This window comes from Diabrotica undecimpunctata, chromosome 6 (genome assembly GCF_040954645.1).
Source record: "Diabrotica undecimpunctata isolate CICGRU chromosome 6, icDiaUnde3, whole genome shotgun sequence".
NCBI lineage: Eukaryota > Metazoa > Arthropoda > Insecta > Coleoptera > Chrysomelidae > Diabrotica > Diabrotica undecimpunctata.
The window spans coordinates 156,282,101-156,303,952 of NC_092808.1; the positions used below are offsets into that span (position 1 = coordinate 156,282,101).

Consider the following 21,852-nt stretch of genomic DNA (forward strand, 5'->3'; position numbering starts at 1 on the left):
ACGTTTAATTAGGATTTCCGACTGATATGTTTCAGGTAAAATATCTGCAAACATATCGACTCTGAGATAAAAAAAAAATCATGCATAAAACCAGGCAATTTGGAATATCAGGCGCCACTGTGCTAGATGCTGAGAATTTAGTTGCTTTTGTGAGTTTAGTTAGATTAGAATTTGGAAATAATCGTGAAAAACGATATTGCAATATTAGATAGATCTTAATGATGGCACTCAACAAAAAGTTTAAATAAAACAGACGCACACATTGATTATACTTTAAGTTTTAGTTAGTAATATCGTCAGTAAATTTTATAAATATTAAAAAGATAGACATGAAGTCAACACATGGTATTGTTTTTGATTTTTACGAATTCGTTATCATAATATACACATGAAAAATGAGTGATTTTGCGCCAATTATAACATAGCTCTTTTACTTGATAGTATTCTCATTTTTGTAAGTTTAATACATGTTTTACGTGCTCTAAAATGTAGATATTAATATAAAAACCTTCTGGACCAATATAAAAACTATGTAACAAAACTGTAAAATCACATTATGTGTTTTTCGAATTCACAACCGCTTTTTTACAAACTGTACATATGGTTCTATAAATAATTTGAAAAATCAAAAGAAAAATTTTTTATATATGCATTTTATATCGACTTAATGCATCGTCAAATCATTGGAAAAGTATGTGTTACACCTATTTAGTAACAGTAAATGGTATACCTGTCATAAATACATAAGTTAGATCAAATGTTTAGAATAAAATAATACTATGCACTTCCAGTTCCTTTCTTTAAATTTTTTTTGTTCTCATAAGTCACAGCTTGAAGAGAACACGAATCACAAATATCTCTATCCTATACCGGTTTGTATATCTAAATAACTCAGAAAAAATATGGGGAATGATTAGAAGCCAATAAAAAAAGTTAAACGAACTAATAAAAATAAAGATTATTCAGATTGATACAAAAGCATTACTTGTAGTCCTAATAAGTAAATAAAAAAAAAACACGAATCGTTAGAAATAGTGACAGTAACAAAAAAAGTTACGCACCGTCAATCAAATCTACAAGAAAGCTGTATGCTCGGAGAGCTGCCAGAAATATAATAGAAAAAAAACATTAAACATCAAATCGAATTTTAACCTTTTATTTTCGTCAGACACAGCTTGCAAACCAAAAAAAATCACAAATATATCGGTTCTAGAACAGAAAAATATGGAATGTGATCAGATATCAATAAAAGATGAAGGAACTAACAAAAAAATAGTCATAAAAGGATTACCTCTAATCCTTCTCTGTTAAATATAAAAAACTACTTACAGCCGAATCTAGAAGAAAGCTCTATACACAAAGAGTTTCCAGAGACACTTTAGCAAGAACATTTCTTTACCTTCTTCTGCAGCTTATTCATTTCTTGCTTTATTTCATAATTTTTTTTGTATTTCTACTTTGCTTGAAAATCGTATGTTTTCTTTAAATTTCTTCTCTTGTTCTTCTACTTTTTAAGATTGCTCATAATCATCATTTTCCATTTTGTCGTTCAGGTTAAAGCTGTTTTTGTTTGCTGAAATATTTTTCATTTGTAAGAGATAGTAACTAATTTTTCCTTTTCTTATCTTTACTATTTATACTTTTGTGTCCCTCTCTGATTAAATACTTTTATATTTTTTTAAAATGCTTTAATATATGGATATGCTCTTCCTATTACGTTTGTTTTAGTTTTCTTTATTCAGCCAGTAGTATTTGTTCCTGTTAAATATGAGATGAGATGTTTTCTATCATTTCATATTCTCTGCTATCTCCCTTTCTGGTATTTGTGCTTAGCCATTTCATTTTGGTTAATTTTTTTATTGTGGCATTATTCACTTCTTCATATTTTTTTCTACTTCCAAACATTTTTTGTGCTGTATCTGTTAATATTTAATTTTATTAGCTTCATTTTCTACCTATGTCTGATCTACTGTCTTTTTGTGCTTATCTTTTTGAACGCATTTTCTTCGTACTTTTTTTTTATTGTCACGCACTATTAACATTATCTTTTAGACTTTTTGGTGTCTCCTAAATCTTTAAGATAAACATGTTAAAAATAATATTTGATACAAGGTATCACAAGGTTATTTAAAATTGGTATTCCAACTTTGATTTATTTACAACAGACTAGAGCTCTAGAGCTTTTGACAAAATTGTCTATATTGAGCTGTATTAATTGTCTGTTTCTATTACTTTTACCTCAAATAGAAATACAAAAATGGTACCGTTTTCCTGCACTTAAATTTTAATTTTTTTCTTTTATGTCCCAACACTTTTTACCTTTTATATTTCAGGTGAAGTAGGTTTCAAACCTAATCCAAGCTCCACAAATAAGTCCAACTACACATATAAAAGCCGGTTTTCAAAATTAACCAAAGACGACTGTATCTTTTGTGGATATGATGGCTGTCTACGAAATAGCGTGAAAATAGAAAACATTGGAACTCATCAAAAAATGGTACAACAACTTTCAAATAAATCACGGTAATGGTATGAGCAAACAAAGGATATTAGGTTAAATATTATATTAGAGAAAACTAAATAAGGTCCTAGGTCACGAAACAGTCCGTGATTTTATTCTTTTTAACTTGTATATACCTATATGATCTATCTGATACTGAGGCAAGTTAGTTCGGCTACGCTGACGACCTAGAAATCTTCTAGTACTTAAGTAGCGTTATCCAGGATCTCAGTGGGACTAGCTGTTTTGCTTCTACCTACATTTGTGCTAAATTTGGTCTACTTTACAGCTTAGTGCTGAGCACAGGACAATATAAGTAGCATACATGTGAAATAGTAGGTAGACTACACCAAATTGGCTCCACACCCTTAGCCATATACCACTGGCTGCTCTACAAAAACGAGAGAATCTAATAAAAGTATATTTAAAAGTAAATATATTTAAAAGTAAATAATAACCTATAATCCACAATTCATGAAGATATCCCTAATTTAGCAGCAAACCGAGTTAAATATAAAAAACCACTAATAGTAACGGACAAACTTGAAGCTGATAACTTCAATGCCACATTCAGATAACGAATTCTGTAGACTGAAACAGCTTCACCTGAGATATCCAACGTTATTGATCCAGATTAGAAGCCATATGTCTTTGACCAGCCGCAATGTCGATATGGAAGAGCCTTAAACGAATTAGAACCTTTATAAACAGGGAAAACAGCTTCCATTGAGCTGAGATTGTGGCGCTCCAGATCAAACCAGCAAATACACAATCGCGAGATGTGAACTATACTATAGATATACCGAGGGGATCCAAACGACTTTTTTTACAACTACACCTTCAAACTTTGAATGGATACTGAACTTGATTTAAATATATAACTTTGCATTTGTATTATATTTAAATTCTGTAATTAGCTTTTATATTTCTGGATATATTTATTATACAGTGTGGCGCACCGAAAAGGAAACAGAGGCATTTACTGGCAGATGATTCCTTTTTTGAAAAACCGCTCGGACCCGTCGATTTTGTTTTCGAGGGGGACACAAAATTGGCATAAAATCACTTTAACATTTGCAGCCCCTTAAGCGGGGGTGGCATCATCCCTAAAATCTTAAATGAAAAGGGGGTCGAATGATCCATTATTTGAAAGGTCTTTCAACTCCCTTTATAATGATGTAAAATTCATGTATTCAATTCAGTAGTTTTGGAGATTTATTGATTCAAAGTTTAAAGTAGACTTTAATAGGTACATCAAATTAGTTTCTACTTCTTTCAGAAGAAATTTGAGTAAAAGCATTTTCTTGATAAGTAAATGCTTTTATTCACTACGCCCATGGTTTATTAATAATAAAAATAGCAATTGAAGTGTCCTTTGTGACAAAAAAAGTTGTTTCTCGAAGAAAGATAAGTAGAGAATGCCACGTACTTATTTTAAATAGGAAATAGTACATTAGTTTGCGATTGATTTGACCAATCTTTGTTGTTAAAATATCATTTATTGCTTTATACATAAATTAATCATGATATATTCCACGGCAGAAAGGGTTGAAATTATTGAAATATTTTTCGGAAATAATCAGTGCGCTAATAGAACAGCACAAATTTTTAATGAGCGACATGAGAACAATAATGTGCACCGAAAAGATGTTCTAGAACTTGTAGCTAAATTTCGGGAAACAGGATCAGTCGCCAATAAAAAACGTAATATTGAAAATCCTATAAGGAACGAAGCAACAGAAGTGGGGGTTTTAGGGCAAGTTATTGTAGATCCTACATTAAGTACCCGCAAATTGCAAACTTCGTGTGGTGTTAGTCGACATACTATCCAACTGATTCTAAAGGCCCATAATTTTCATCTGTATAAAATTCACCTTGTACAAGAACTTAATGAAGACGATTTTGATAAGCGATTAGAATTTTGTGAAGTTATGAGTGAACGAATTACAAACGATGAACAATTTTTATTTAACATTGCTTTTCCGACGAATGTTAATTTTTTTTAAATGGCGAAGTAAATCGTCATAATTGTCGATATTGGTCGGACTCTAATCCCAGAATTTACCATGAAATAAATAATAAAAAACTTTGTATTTTTTGACCATATGTACACTTTTTTAGAAAAAGCAGTTACATCGTGGGTATTACAATTTTTAACCGAGGATTAGCCTATAGAAAGGTAGAATTTTGCTACGTAGGAGGACGAAGGATTATTAATAATATGAGACTAAAGAAGAAAGTGACGTGAGAAAGGCTTGTCAAGGATCCGTGTCCATGGTGCATTGCTGCGGGATGTTCACCTGGAACAAAAAAAAAACAGTTTACCAACAATTTTTATGTACATTTTTTTTATATTTGGTTGTCCATTGATTATATAAAACAATATAACTCCTTTAATGTTGGAGTTACTTTTAGTGCTCTTGTACAAAAATACAGATCAATGCTCGATATATTTTGGAGCAAATTCTAAAAAAATCTTGGAAATATTAAGAGCTATCATATAACTTAGACGGTTTGTAAAGAATAATGTCGGGCATATCAGTAAAGAACATGAACTTCATCTCAATATAAGATCAAGTTTAGAAAAACAAAGTAAATGGTAGTCAGTAAGTTCGAAATAATAAATACATGGCTTTTAGTTAATCAACAACCAATTGACCGGGTAAACAGCTACCTTTTTCTTTTACTTATTGCGCCGTCTCCTTTCGAAGGTTGGCGATCCAAATGGCAGTTGTAGCTTTGGAAACTGTTGCACAAAGGATTTCTGTGGATGAACTTTCAATTTATCTCGAACGGGACCACTCTACTAAAATAAAACAACGCACAGGAAAAGCAAACTCAGCGTTTGTTAAGATAAAGTCTCTTTTCAGTCACGATTTTCCACATGGTACTAAAGTCTCTATCATCAGATGCTATGTATTTTCTACGTTATTGTATGGAGTAAAGATCTAGACACTTTCTAAAGCTTTTTCAAGAAATACGAGATTAATAATACAATCAAAGAGCGCAAATTAGAATGTCTTGGCCATATTATGAGAAATGGCCAGAGATATGGACCAGAGAGGTATTTGGAAAGACCACGGAGAAGAGTCTTGGAAGAAAATCTTGGCTTCAAGAACCTGGTAACGTGATTCAAGCAAAGTTAGGATATCTATGCTGATCTCCAACATACACTGTTAGAAGAAGAAGAGGACTTTTAATACAATAAAGAGTAATAAGATATTGAACGCATTGAAAGAACTACATATATCTAAGAAACTAGAGAATTTGACAGAAATAAATTGAATTAGAATAAACATAGGTAAGGGTAAACTTTCAAGGACGAACAACTAATAAGGAGTAAAGTAGGAGATCTTATCTGCTTAAAACTATTTAATTTGGTACTTGAGCAATTGGCTTTGGCCAATCATTCTGGCTTTACAACTCTGCGTGGGTCCTAGCCTCCTCAAATATTTCTCTCCAGTTGTCTCTATCCATCGCCTTCCTTGACTTGTTTTAATACTATTAGGTTTTTGTATAGGTATTACTGTAGATTCATGCCATTTTTCAGAAAATTTGTGCTGTAGCCAAATAATATTAAACAGATTAAGAAGTTGTTTGTGAGCGTTAACTGAAAGGTGTTTGATAAAAAATTGGTAACTTTATCGGTTCATCTGTGTTAGGTATAATGCTAATTTTCTTAGTTTCTTCTTGCTGTTTGTAATTAATGCAAGATTTTTTATAATTAATATTACTGGATCAATTTTTGTATGTGTTAGCAAGGATTTTGGCAATCTCAGTATTACTGGTAACTTTAATCCTTAATAATAAATATTCATAAAAATATCAATATACTATTTTATCAAAAGCAATAACATATTTTTAAAAATATGGTGGAGGTGCAAGGTATAAATTCTGCTATGAAAAACTTCGTTAACAATAAATAACAGCTAAACACACACAAAAACAATCAACGAGGAAAACAATTATCTTCCTTATTTTAAAGCCGGAAAAAGTTTAAAAATCGCCTCAGCTTATTTCGAGCCATCCGTTTTCAGAGAAACATTTCTATCTAGAACAAAGTCTGCCACATCTCCCAAGTTTACTGTGGTTTTGCTTTATAATGGCGCGACGAGACGCGGTGAAAACTTATGACTACAATCTGAGACGAACAAACAATGCTCAGTAAATAAAGAAAATGTGAGAAACATAGAAAATGTTTTACTATGTATATAAAATGGTTTTAATTAAAGAACTCTATTAAAAAGTTGGTTATTAAAATGAACTGTTTGGAAGTTTTTGATAAATTAAAGAAGTGGTAAATTAGAACGAGAAGAGAATATTTATTGTCAAATATATATATACAACAGTAGTTATATACCGACATATAAGTGTCGCTCGCTATCAAATTAACCTAAACTTGTAGAACTGGAAAAGAATCTGAAAATATAAAATTGAACGTCGTAGGAATCAGCGAATTAAGACGGGAAGATAAAAAGCTATTAGAGCGATTAGAAAACACATTCTACTACCAAGGACCATCAATGGGCAGAACTGACGGTATTGGATTCCTAATCAACAAGAAATAGAAATGACGACCAGTAGGAATAACTAGTATCTCGGATAGAGTAGCTAGCGTAACCTCACAAATATCAAAAAGTTATAATATACAAATCATACAAATATACGTCTCAACGATTACTCACACCCACGAACAAATTGAGAAATTCTATACCAATATAAATACAAATCAAACACAATAAAAATAAGAAAGTTACAATATCTGGGACACGTAATGAAGGGACAGCGATATGAACTGCTAAGGCTGATAATACAGGGAAAGATAATACAGGAAGAAGGAGTATAGAAAGAATGAGAGTGTCATAGTTGAAGAATTTAAGGGACTGGTTTAAATACGGTTCTACAAAACTCTTCAGAGCAGCAGTATATAGAGTAAAGATAGTGATGATGATATCCAACCTCCGATCGAGAGACGACACTTAAAGAAGAAGATACCAATATAACTGAAGCATTAAATAACAATAAAAAGCACTTTAACAATAAAAGTATTTCATTGGTGACTTAAATGTGAAAATACGAAAGAAAAACGGCAAGAAACAAGTCACGGGAAAGTATGAAGACGGCGAGAGAAATGAATGTGGAGAAAGACTGGTTTAGTTTGCACACTATCAAAACGTGCCTATTGCAAATATACTCCTTAAGAAAAAATTAAGGTTAATTAAGGTAACAAGGTAAGAGTTAAAACCGGCAATAAATACTCCAACGAATTTTAGACCACAAAAGGCTTATTGCAGGGATGCTCTACATCTCCGACACTGTTCAAGAAATTCCTCGAACAAATATTAAAACCACAGAAAAGGAAATGTGAAGGGATGGGAATACCAATCCGGGACAACTTCTTGTACACATTAAGCTTTGCAGATGACCAAGTGGTAAAGATGAAGAAGATCTGTGCTATATGCTCCGAAAATTAGAAAAGGAATACACAAAAAATGGACTGGAAATAAATCTGGAAAAGACCGAATATTTAACAACAGAGCAAGAACCAGTGAGAAACTAGGAAATGGACGATAATAGGGAAATTAACGGCACTGACAAATTCAAATATTTAGGATTCATACTCTTAAAAAATGGAACCACCGAGCAAGAGATAACCAGCAGATTAGCACAGACAAGAACATGTATTAAACAAATGAACGGGGTACTGTGGGATAGACAGATTACCAGAAATACAAAGAAGAGAATTTATAACAATTTGGTACGCAGTATAATGACCTATGGAGCAGAGAATTGGGTAATAAATAAACGAAACAGGTCCAAAATCACAGCAACTGAAATGGAGTTTATGAGAAGAAGCTGCAGAGTAACAAAAATGGATCGCATCAGAAATGAGGAGATAAAACGAAGAATGGCAGTAGAACAAGACATCAGCTACATCGAAGAAAAATGTTTAATTTGGTATGAACATGTGAGAAGAACAGATCATACAAGGTGTATAGCAAAGATTTCGGATTTTAACCCAATAGAAAGGAGAAAAAGAGGTAGACTCCGAAGATCATTGAGGGATGAAGTGAACGAGGCCATGGAAAGACGAGACCTTAGAGATGGAGAATGGCAGAACAGAAAGGACTGGAGACGTTGGTTGAAAGAAGGAAGGCGGCGACAACTGTCAAAGTCCTTATATAGATAGATAGAAAAAATTAAACAGAAAATTGACTTAAATAGCACCAAACGGAACTAGTAAGAATAAAACTGACTTCATTTTAACCAACAATATTGCTACAATAAAAGATGACAATGTAATAAATAAATTTTAAACAGACGGAGGCTATAGACTAATCCGAGCAAACATTGTTTTAGATCTGAAACTTCTTTTTCTTCTTCCTATGGCGTCTCCATTAACGAAGGTTGGCGACCACATTTCTAAAAGTTTCTCTGTGTTTTGAAACCTGGAATAATTTGTCTACAGTCATGTTTACAGTTTACAGTTCTAGAAGTTTCTTTGAAATCAAAAAGAACAAAATTAATTATCAAACCAACAGTAACCGGTACAAATATTAAAAATCGAAAAGAAAACTCAGATCACTACCAAAGGACAATTGATAAAAGAAAACATGATTAATATGACAGCTTTTAATTCATGTAAATAATCAATCACAGAACTTTGTAAGACGATAAAGATAGAGAAGTAAAGACATAAAAAATACATTGACTACATTAAAAGACTGGTAGAAAATACAATCTAAAACAAAACAACAGTAAGAAAACAACAAAAGGATTAATCATTGTAAAGAAGAAAATCGTTGCCATAACAAACGAAAACATAAAAATTACAGACAGAAATAAAATTATACAACTCGTGACTAAATTCTACAGCGAAAAATACGAATCCCCTGAAACACTTAAAGAGGCAATTAGTAACCAAGAAGATGTAGCAGAAGTCCTGGAAGAAGAAGTGAAATCGACAATTATAAAAATGAAAAGAAGTAAAACAGCTGAAATTGATGGCATAATAGTTGAACTGCTTAATTACGCTGGCAAAAAACATGGAGAAGCTTAGCAGGCCTATTTTCGAAGTGCCTAAGATTAACATGCATGCAAGACCACTAAAATATATCCAACATAATTCTCATTAATAAGTAAAGTAGTCTTTGCAGGCTATCTTCATCTTGGGCTATCAATATTGAGTCGTCTGCGTAACAGAGTATCTTAAAGTAACTTTTCCAAAACCAAAATTCTGGTATTCCACAAAAAACCCCGTGAAGAAGTTACACCTAACATACAAATAAATGGTATCACCCTTCAGAGTTCCCAAAGCTTCATATACCTAACCAGAGAATTAAATAGTCAACTAGACCACTCAAAAGAAATTAGAAGACGCATTAAAATAGTAAGATCTGGTTTCATAAATATGCGTAATCACAAGCTATCAGTCTCAATAAGATTGAGAACACTAAAGTGTTATGTATGGTCTCTATTACTATATGGCTGTGAGACCTGGACATTAAAACAGCATGATGTCAACAAATTAAATTTATTTGAAATGTGAATGTATCGCCAAATGCTAAAAATAAGCTGGACCAGCAGAACTACGAATGAAGAAGTACTCTGGGGGCAATGAACACACGCCCTCATCTGGTAAATACTATCAAAATTAAAAAGACATCATAGCTAGGACATATAATGCGCCATAGGGAATTTAAGCATCTCCAGGTGATATAAAAAGGCAAGATTGAAGGTAAACCACAATAAGAACAGCCAAAGTCCTATACATCGGTCACATAACGAAAAACAGTGAAAGGTATGGGTTGCTGCAAGTAATTCTACAAGAAAAAGTAGAACAAAAACGATGACCAGAAAGGTGAAGAATTTCCTGGATGAAAAATCTACGTGCGTGATTCAACACAACAACCACAAATCTTTTTAGAGCAGCAGTGTGCAATATCCAGAATTGATAGGCACTACAAGATGAAGAAGAGTTTATTTCAAAACTTTTTGAAAAACCGACGTTAGGATTTAAAATAGAAACAAAATAAATACGAATATACAATTATCAGTACAATTAATTTTGATACAGAGTTAATAATGTGGTTTTTGTATTTAAATAAAAACCCCAATAATAACTGTATTATTTAAAATTAGTCAAATTATGTGTAGACGTTGATAAAGTGTGTAAATGTGAGAGAAACTAAACAATTGGGCGAATACTTACCATTTAGAATATGAACACGGACACTGGCAGTGTTAGCGTTGGACGGGGTGCATGTGTAAAGGCCAGAATCGCCTTGTCCCGCTTTCTGGATCAGCAAACGACTTGTCGTTATAAATCCCTTTTCCGTGACCAGACTGATACCTCCCCTGGGCGAATCGAAATTGATCACCTCAGAATTCTGAGACCATATAATGTTTGGCGGCGGTTCGGGCGCGTATTGTACGATGCACGTCAAGTTGATCGTCGAACCCATGTTGATGAACAGTTCGGGACTGCCGAGAATTTTCGTTATCGGTTCTAGAACAAACAGACAGACGGGGAGATTAATGTTCGTCTTTGTACAACGACTCGTACAATAATTAATGCAGAACAGCAGCTACACTGTATATTGATATAGTCATGGTGTATTTTGGGATGATGAATTTTGCTAAAATTGGGGCGGGAATAATTAGGTATTTATGGGTTGTAGGATGTCAGTCTCAACCAGAGTGGGAAAACAAATCTGAGAATAATTAATTTATCATATAATGATTGTGACAATCATTAATAGTAACACAAGCTAGTTAAAATATCCTTAATAGGCATAACTTATTATTTTTGTATATTTGTATAGCAAATATTTAATCCTTAAGTAACAGGTGAAGTTATTACACAAGTACTGACAGAGAGTCAAATTGATTACTTTGAAAAAATGGTCAAAATCAAAACTGTTCAAATAATTTGTATTTTTTGATAAACAATAAGTAATGCATATGATCAAGCAATACATTTTATTGAAAAATGTATAACAGTTATTAAAAATGGAAACAAAAATTGTACCCTCAAAAATGCAGGTATACAATTCAAAATAGCAAAAAAACAAAACTAAAAAAATTAGCTCATAGTTTCTCGGCAACTATGGACCATTGACACTGGTACAAGTTTATTACAATATGTTTATGTTTACATACATATACAATCTGTCTATATACAAGTTAGGAAACATTAACAACATCTTAATATAATAAATTACACTAATTAGTAAAGGTGACAGTCTTTTGGGAAACGAATAATGCACTGTACATGTTTGTAGAACCAAGTAGATCACTTAAATTATTTTGAAAGTTGTAGTAGTCTCTTTGAGGTTTGTAGTGAGCACATTCTAGTAATATATGCTGGACTGTTAGGGACTGATTACAATGTTCACAGATATCAATGTTCACAATGACGACATCAGATATCCATGAGTAAGATGAGTATGACCTATTCTGAGCCTTGTGATAATAATATTGTCTTTTCTGCTTATTTGAGGCATGGTGATGGAGGTAACAGTTGGTTGAATTGTGCGTAGTTTTGTAGTTTGCACATTCCAGTGTGTTTGCCAAGTGCTTAGTACGTTGTTCTTGATACTGGCCTTTAGGTCTTGGTGAAGTTGTATGTTTTCCATATTTTCTAATGAACAGGCCAGTTTTGCTGTATGATCAGCGCTCTTATTTCCATTGATACCAATATGGGATGGTATCCAGATGATAATTACTGAAACACCATTTTTTGACTGCTGTTGGCAGATACTGTGGATGCACTGTACAATGGGATGTACGGAGTATATATTTCTGATTGAGTCAATGGCGGAGAGAGAATGCATATTGCTAATAATTTCTCATTAGCAATGGGCGAGTCTAATGCCTTGAGTATTCCATACAGTTCGGCTGTGTGTATGCTGCATCTAAGAGAAAGCCGATATGATGCTACTGTTGTATTTGAGGTACTGACGGCACAAACGACGGCCTGTTCTTCTTTGGAGTCATCTGTGTAGAGAATTTTGTCATAACACTGTGTCTGTATAAGTTTCTAAAATGCTTCTTTTGGGGCGTTTCTTCTTTTTTGTATTGGTTCAAGCTGGTAAGGACAGTAGGTAGCTTTCTGGTCCACGGGGGAATTCTGGACGTAGTAAACGGAGTTGTGAGTTTTAGGTCTGTGTCTTTTAGCAAAGTTTTTAAAATTTGTGAGAGAGAATGTGCTCGAGAGTGACTATTATCTAGGACAGGGTGGAGAGTATTAATTAGTTTAATTACTGGATTTTTTGGATTAGCAAAAATTCTAGAGAAGTAAGACAGAAGTAAACGGTGCCGTCTTATAAAAAGTGAAGGTTCTGAAGATTCGATATAAAGACTTTCAGAAGGACTTGATTTAAAGGCGCCTAGGCTAACGCGTAAAGAAGTGTTGTAAATTGTATTCAGACTTTTAAGGTGAGTATCGGAAGCAGATATGTAGAGAATGCTTTCGTAATCCAACCTAGAGCGGATTAATGTTCTGTAAATTTAAATAATATCAACCAAGAGTTTGTACCGAAAAAAAATCTAACGATGATAAAACCAGCAACTGGTAAAAACAGATAATAATTTAGTCCTTTTCTTGGTTTAAACAATAATTTACACAACATTTTCGGGAACATCTTAGATAATTTGGCCTTCTACATTTTTTTATACACAAACTGCATGTCTTTCTGAGTAATCTTGAAGCAAAGTTATATGCATAATATTGTCGCATATTAGAAATGAAAAAGAAGACTTTTTGACGGACCTCTGCAGTATAAACCAGATACGTAATAATAATATATTTTTTTCTCACAAAGAACAATACATTTTTGAAAACAGTAGAGGACAAAGATCTATGAAAGACTATATTCTATCGAATAGAGAGTTACGGCCCTCTCAAATCTTGGATGTAAGAGCACTAACATCAGCGGAAATAGGAAGCGATCCTAAATTGGTAAAAACATATATGTGATAACAAAACACCAGAATACACCACAAAGATAAAAGTCGAAAGCTTACAGGATAACTGAACAAGATACCTATTTCAAAAAAGAATAACCGAAAAAAGCAGAAACACATATATCACAAAAAGTGATGGAGTCGAAGAAAGCTGGGCAAAAATTAAATTTAATATATTAGCCTTGGCCAAGAAAATTCTTGATGAATAAATAATTCAGTATACATGGAATTATGTCAGTTTTTAACATGTAGAAATCTTCGTGTTTTCCTCATACAGTTTAGTTTTTTCTTGTTTTCCGAAAGTTTTAGTTTTGTGACTTATGGAGTTTCTCAGATAAGTAATTCTCATTTTGAAGTTTCTTTTATGGAGAAAATTGCTCGAAACCCCTAAAATAAACAGTTTTTTGGATTTTTAAAAATGGCCCTATATATGAAAAAATCTGAAAAAAATTAGAGATATAGCGTTTGATCAAATATATAAAATAAAAAAAATTGGACCTACAGCTATCTCCAAAAAAAAGTTATACGTTTTTTTCGAAAAAAATACAATGTATTTTTAGGTTATATATCTACATTGAACCTACGGGTTTATAAAAGATAGACAAGTTTTGTAAAAGCCTCAACTATATGTGTAAATTTTTTAAAATTTTTAAATTTTTTGCATCTGACCTAAAAAAAAATAAAAACCAAAAATTTAATTTTTTTTGGGGCATGTGTGAGGGAAGGGAGTAAGCGGGCTAATGCGCCGAACTTTATTTTTTAATCACATAGAAAGATAAAAAAATTAATTCTGAGAGTGATAGCATTTTGCTTATCTTAACGGGGGCTACCCTTTGTTAATATAGCCCCTAGAGGATTGATATTTGCTACCTTATCGATAAATAAAGAAGGAAGTTTGGCCTCATTTGGTTACTCAATGGTTGCATCAGTAGTATTATTTTTATGTTGAGACTTAAAATTGTTAAACATGTTGCCGTTTTTTTGATTGCCATTAATAGTAGCTTGTGTGGAAGTTTGTGTTTTTCTAGTGGATGGTGAACATGTCTCTGTTTACCTGATGTTTGTTGGAAATTTGATACATACATTTTTGTATTATTGATAAGGCATTGTGAAAGGGATTGAATGGATATTTGTTACTATTTGACTAATACTAATTTTTCACATAATGACGGTATTTTGACCATGATGAACGGCAGGTGGAATGCATATTTTAGATTTACTTGCCGAGTAATTCATCAAGCTGTTTGCTTTGCAAGTTCTAGAAGGCACAGTGGTAAAAATTTGAATTCAGTTTCACCATTTATGAAATCGTATGATTTCTTTTGATTACTATTTAAATAGGAATAAGCCACAATTAAAGGTTAAAATACGTTTATTGAGGTTTCAATTTCCACTTCGGAAATCGTTCTCAAAATACAAACATTAGTAAATTGACTAATGTTTGTATTTTGAGAACGATTTCCGAAGTGGAAATTGAAACGTCAATAAACGTATTTTAACCTTTAATTGTGGCTTATTCCCATTTAAATAGTAATTAATTTAAAATGCCACAAGAAAATAGCTTCAGAACAATATGATTTCTTTTGTTGTTACTAATTTTGATTTGTATATCTTTATTGTTCGTTCCATGATATTGACACATTTTAAAAATTGACTCTTATCGATACAGACCGTTTTATGGTCTATTTAAAATATTATTTGACTAGACTAAATGTTTTTAGAAGTCAATTATTTAAATTATCATCCTTTGACTTTTTTTATTCGTTATTATTTGCATACAGTTCCGATAGATCAAACATTTAAATGGTTTTCTTTCTTTATTATGTATGTATGGGAACCAACAGTGCTAGAATAAACGTTTGTATTGTATCTTGTCAGGGATAAATGACGCACGATACTGATCCACCTCCACCATTGTATACACAGTACAATAATCTATAACCTATGACGTGAAGCTGTAAGTCAAACATCATCATCAATAATAGACAATATTACGTTGCAATTGTAGGTCAATTGCGTTAAATCTGGACCGAAATCCACGTCAATGCTCGACTTTAATACCAAATTTATTCATGAATGCCATTGAGACCCTCTGGTAACAATTCCGCGTTTTAATTTAAAAAACAAAAACAAGGAAAAGGCCAACAGCACTTCTCACTCAAAAAGAACAATTCGAAAGCCTTTTGAAAACAATAAGGAGCAGTCGTGAATTAAAAGACAGTTAAATTCTGTTTTTGGAAATAAACTCGTACATTTTTAAAAGCAGACTTCTTCAGAAATTAAAATGTACCTTTGCTAAGAAAATATCCAAGGGGTGTTTTAAAAACTTTCAGAACTGTTTTTGATGTAAATAACTTGAGAATTACTTTTCTTGAAAGGAATTTAAACATACGCTTTTTGTTTTTTATCTTTTAAAATAACGGGTAAAGTTGTAACTAACGCTTTTGTTGAAACAGGTAAACAGCGGTAGAAATGCATGCGGAAAGTTGACTTTCCTATGTAAAATAAAGGAAAATAAGTTAATATGAGTATAATGAACTCAAGAAGATAGACTTAACACAATTAAATCCATAGGACGGCAAGTCATTTGCTCTTCAACAACCGTGTAAAAGGTGCCAAACTATTGTATTAAGAGGCGAAACATGTCCAAAATGTGATACCATAAGCAACTGCGGTTAAACAATAATAATAGTAATAAAATTCTATTAAGTGAGCGTGACACAGATTTTTTCAACTCACTTGCAGAAGCTGAAGAAAAGGTTATGATGACAAGTCACATTGTTTCTCGAATAAACTAACGACGTCATCTAGGGAAGAAATTTGAACTAACTCTATTTGACATTTAAGTCTATTTTATTCTTGAAACGTATTAATTCTCGGAATAATGTATTAATTAAATAATAATATAATTATTATTTATTTTAATAATATTTTTAAGGTAGAATTTAATACAAAATAATTTAAAGTTTTATATTAGTTTAGATTTAAAATTCTAGCGTAACCTTGGAAAGAAAACTGAACAGATAAACTGACAGATAAAATAAATTAATTAATATAAAATATTTATTTGCCAAATAAAGTACTGAATAAAAAGTTATCTGGACAATAAATTATGTTTATTGTAGTTCGTTATTACGTTGTAGGTTATCGCGAAATCAAAAATATAACCTAAATATTGTTGTTTAGTGTAGGTTAGAGACATGGATATTAAAAAATTTAATCACATCAGCGAGTATGATCAGTATGATGTTTAATGTTTATAAACTTGTGCGGGAATATAATATTTGATACAGAATTGAACATTTTAATTTTTGTAATGATGAAGACTATTTTAAAATGTTAAGATTAACTAAACCGATAGTGATATATTCTGAGACAATAATGTAAATAGTTGTTAATAAATTATTATAAAAGTAGTTGTGTACATCTTTTCATATACTTAGTTTTGGGATTCAATATTTTCATAATGTTGATAATTAAAAAATGGATTCTTTAACCTTTTTCAAGAGATATTGATGCTACTGATTTAATATTAGTAGTATATATTTTATCAAATTTAAACTACTACTATATAACCGCAATCTTTCCTTCAATCTCCGCTACAGGATGGGTAAATACTATGTATGGTCCATATTCTTATACGGCATTGAAACATGGACGTTAAGAGTACCTTCTATTAATAAGTTGGGGGCCTTCGAAATATGGACATTGCGAAGAATGTTCCGCATACCATGGACAGATAGGGTGAGAAACGAGGAAGTCTTAAGAAAGGCAGATACTGAGAGGGAAACTACTCGATTTGATCAAGGTACGAAAAATTGGATACCCCGGCCATATTCTGACAGCAAAAAAAAAACGCAATCCCTCAACTACTCATCCAGGGAAAGATTAAAGGCAAGAGAGGAGTAGGTCGCAAACAAATGTCGTGGCTACGGAACATAAAGAACTGGACATGCATAAATAACACTGGCGATCTTTATCATGCCGCAAAAGACAGACGTCTGGCCTTAAGATAATTCGCTAACGCACTATAGTTGTACGGCACTATAAGAAGAAGAAGTATCGGATTACAAAATGTAAAATTTGCACATACTACCTGGATTGTCAGATTCTTTTAATAATTATAAAATACATTCAATTATACATAAAAAAGACTCAGAGTAAGTATACAAAATATGCACAGTGTAGTAGGAAATTTTTAAAACTTTCCATAAATCTTCTAAATTGTGACAATTTCGTGATACTTCTTGGATATGTTTTTCTAAGTACCCACCAGGTAGAAATAAATAATTCTGTATTCTTGACAAGAAGTTTAAATTGAGATAATAGAAATGGATTCTTACAAGAAGATTCTGATTATAAAGTAAAGTCATGTTTAAGAATTCCACTAAACAACTAATTTCTATAATGAATTTCATATTAGAACCAGATGCAACATAACTTTTTTTATGTATGGAAGAGATGATTTAGGTACTATTTCATCCAGTGGAAGTGGCTGTAAGGTTGAAAAGATTCAACAGTTCTAATCTACAGCAACATTCTTCGAGTATAACCTAGCGAGAGATCAAAATTAAGGCAATTTTGGAGATCAATTATTCCTATATGAAGACAGTATTGTACTTTTTAAAGTTAAAGATGTTTGAGTTAACCTTATATAATATTTTAGTGTTATGGAAAAATCTGAGAACAATCATTAAACATCAACCACATCTGCCACCACAAATTGTATAATCAAAAGAGATATCAAAACAATATTGTGATTTCTTTGACAATTAATTAAATAATCTTCTATAAAAAAAATTTAAAATTTAAATTAAAAAATTGCAACTTTGCAATTGCAGCTTCGACAGATGTGATTATTAGTTTGCTTTTCCATATAACTGCCGTTGTTTGATTGATTCCCATTGATTTTAAAAAAGCATATAATAAAAGTGCTCATTTATTAGCAAATAGCTCTAATTTAAACTAAAAAATAGCTTACTGAAAGAAATGGGAGTGGACGACCAAAAAACAAAGCAAAAGCGAAGCATTTTGCAAAACCAAAATTAATAATTCTAATATTTATTAGAATTCGTGGATTATTTATATAAAATCGATTTTAAATTATGACAAATTTACTCGATTTTAAAAAATAATGTCAAAATATGAGATTATTTAATGTCATTGGTAACTGTAATATTATTTTATAAGAATTTTATTAAAAAACTTTTATATTACTTTATATGATTTAAAAAAATAAACTACCACAAATTTCACCATATTCGTTTCATTCCAAACTTTTCTCGTTGGTTTCTATAAACATTGGCTAACCATATCACGTACAGTTTTCCTAACATTACAAGCTGTTGAATGAGGGAAACGACCGAAAATATTCGGCAATATAAGTTATTATTTAGTAATAACAGTTTTAATATAAGAAATTTTTCGTTCTCTCTTTGGCAATATAAGATCCTAATGGCATTCCAATGCCGAAGTGATACGGTAGGTAATAAGAGTAACGAGAAAAGTAATTTTCTTAGTCTGTACGTGCTAAAATATTATCGATTTTGCAGATCGCGAACATATACTGGCATACAAAAAAATTAGGTCACAAATACAGTCGTTTGAAACTGAATTTTAAAACTCGTTTAAGTAAGTGTCAAAGAATTGTAACGTGGAACGTTCAGGGATTGATCTGAAACCTGGGAAAGCAGAAGTAATTGAAACAAAAATGGCAAACTACAATCTTTTGGTATTTGGGCTTTAAGAAGCTTATTGGAGAGATAAAGGTTATTTTAAAATACCTACTGGTAACTTTTTGTTTAGTTTTTAGAACCATATAATATAAGTGCAAATAAAACCATAATAATCGTAGCGTCCCAAATAAACGACTGCGTGATTGTATATGATTTTGAATATCTAGCAATATTCTACACCTTATACAAATGCGCTCCTGCAAAAGCTGCACAAGACGAAGGTATTAACAAGTTTTTTGGTCGTCTAGAAGATACTATAAAGATATTAGGGCTATTTCCAATCGTGAACTTATCAAAAGTTGAGTTGGAAAGCATTAAAGTTGGTCCTAAAATTAAAATTAAAATTGGAGAGAATAATGCTACGCATACCTTGGTAAGCTTATTGGTCAAACGTCTCCATGATTATTGTTGATATTATTCTTATATTAACACCTTCACTGCGGGGGTTAAATACTTAATATACTAGTTCTTGCGTCACATGCCCCCTATGGCATGTGTGTACATGTAAGTACTTTATGCCCTCTAGTACACAGAAGTATAAGCTAAACAAATTTCCTTTTGGAGGTAATTGGATAAAATTAAAGGTGTCTATAAAAACAAAATACTTTATATTAAAATAAACAGAACAAACGCATTTTAAAATTAATTGGTAATTTCTTTTTCTTCTTATTAATTATGTGCCCTATTAAAACAAGACAAACAGTATTTAGGTTGACCAGCCTCTACATGGCTTTCGTCGTTTCCTTCCAGGTCCTTCAGGTTTGGCAAAAGTATGCATTTTTTTTAGGTGGTTTTTCTTCAGGCGATTGTATTAAATTATAATCTAAACTTAGCTAGACGTCTAAATTTTGTAATGCTCATTTTTGTTTCAGAGCACATATTGAATATAATTAACAACTATTAACAATATCTGTTCCGAGTATCATCTCAAATACTACTTTGCTAGAAAAAAATTAATAAGGAAGAGATAATAAAATTATAATTTTTTTACCGGTACCATTTCAAGCTTCGACGTAGCACTGTATGGTAAGATGACATCTGGTCAGAATAGTCCACGCCTGTCTTTGCAGAGTTGTAATCAATTTCACAATATCCTCTTATTGCCTATTCTGCTTTCCTGCTAGAATCAACTGTTTAGTATGGGCTGGGACACTTGAAATCATTAACACAGGTCTTCTATCCAACCAATTAATAATTATTAGTCCATCTTTCTTTTCTCCAATGACCTCTATAGGCTTCATCTTCTTGAAGTGGTTAAAAATAGGTGATATTCTTTTTCTGTTTCCTCTTAGAGTCCCACAGTACATTATCTTTTCTGCTAACAATTGTTTAACGAGAGATATCCCTGAATAAAAGTTATCAGCAAATAATTTTTTACCAGCTTTATCTGTGATAATAGTGATAACACTGAAATAATTTTAGGAAAACTGCTTCAGAGTGTGTTACACTAACTGGTTGTTGTTCATTTTTTCCTATGTAAATACTTACATTGAAAGTATAGCCTTCAGGAGAACAGAGTTTGTATAGATTCACTCCATGTTTATGAGTCTTGTTGGGGATGTACTGACGTAAATGGAGTCTTTCTCTGACAAGTACCATAGACATCTATAAAGAGAATGTTGCCAGGCTCCATTATTCTTTGAAAATTTTGAATCAACTTCGTAACTAAATTTTCTGTTTTGCATAATCTATTACTGGTATCAGATGTCTCATTATTTTACAAAATAAAAAAGTTTCAATAAAAGCAAAAAGCTGTCTCGAGTTAAAACTTTTGCGATAAATTTATTATAAAATATATCATCTTTAGACCAATATAAATTTAAATGTGATACCTGAGGGAGACCCGTTACCTAGATTTTCTTGAGTGTTATATACTTAATTGTTGAACAGCATAAATGTTGTTTTATTAACAGTAATATCCAATATTTCCAATATATCAGTTACGAATGACTAAAAACGTCTATTGGTTTTGTGTACTGGATGTGGTTCAATACCAACTAATGTATTCTTTCTTCCTACAAAATCGTCACTATCTACATATTCTTCTAAATCACACCATTCATCCATATCACTATTTCCAGCACTCTGTTCATTATCATCTGATGGGACTTGTTCATATGGTGTAGTAATAATTTTGTCATCACTATCAATAGAAGAATTTAAATCGGAGGATAAAGAAGACGGAGGATAAAATAACTTTTATCTAGCAATGAATCGTCACTGTCAAAGGGATCTTGTCGGCATCAGATGAAGATTGAGTTGCTGTCTGCTCATTCTTCATATCGAGTTTATCAGCCTGTTCGTTATCCATTTCGTGTTCTATTTCTGTTCGTATAAACGGTTGTTCGTTTTCATTATTAAAATTTTGATGACTTTCAATCAACCCTGTATTATCATGTAATTCCTTAAAAATATTATTTGTTTCAGAACTCTCTCCAAAGTTTTTATGGTCATTGATTGTTTGCTCATTTGCAACTTCTATCACCTTTTGTTTCACTATATCAACTATATATCTTGCCCTTTTCGACATTTTAACAAGTACTGCTCATACTTTAATGAACTAAAATAAATTGAAACTGAATATACACAGCGACAAGTACTAACAAGTTGAAACGCCACATGTCTCCCGGGATCTGTGACGCATAGTAA

The 21,852-nt window shown here is 31.9% G+C and overlaps 1 protein-coding gene across 1 annotated transcript in view; it reads right to left on the reverse strand.

Annotated features, from left to right (window-relative positions):
* Positions 1-4,575: 4,575 nt before the first annotated feature.
* The window catches only part of dpr8 (defective proboscis extension response 8), an 827,401-nt gene continuing 810,124 nt past the window's right edge, over positions 4,576-21,852 (reverse strand). The window contains exons 4-5 of the mRNA XM_072535913.1: positions 10,713-11,009; positions 4,576-4,800 (exon numbers count right to left, since the gene is read on the reverse strand). Coding sequence (XP_072392014.1) covers positions 4,691-4,800; positions 10,713-11,009 — 407 coding nt within the window. The 3' untranslated portion in view covers positions 4,576-4,690. The remainder of the gene's footprint in view (positions 4,801-10,712; positions 11,010-21,852) is intronic.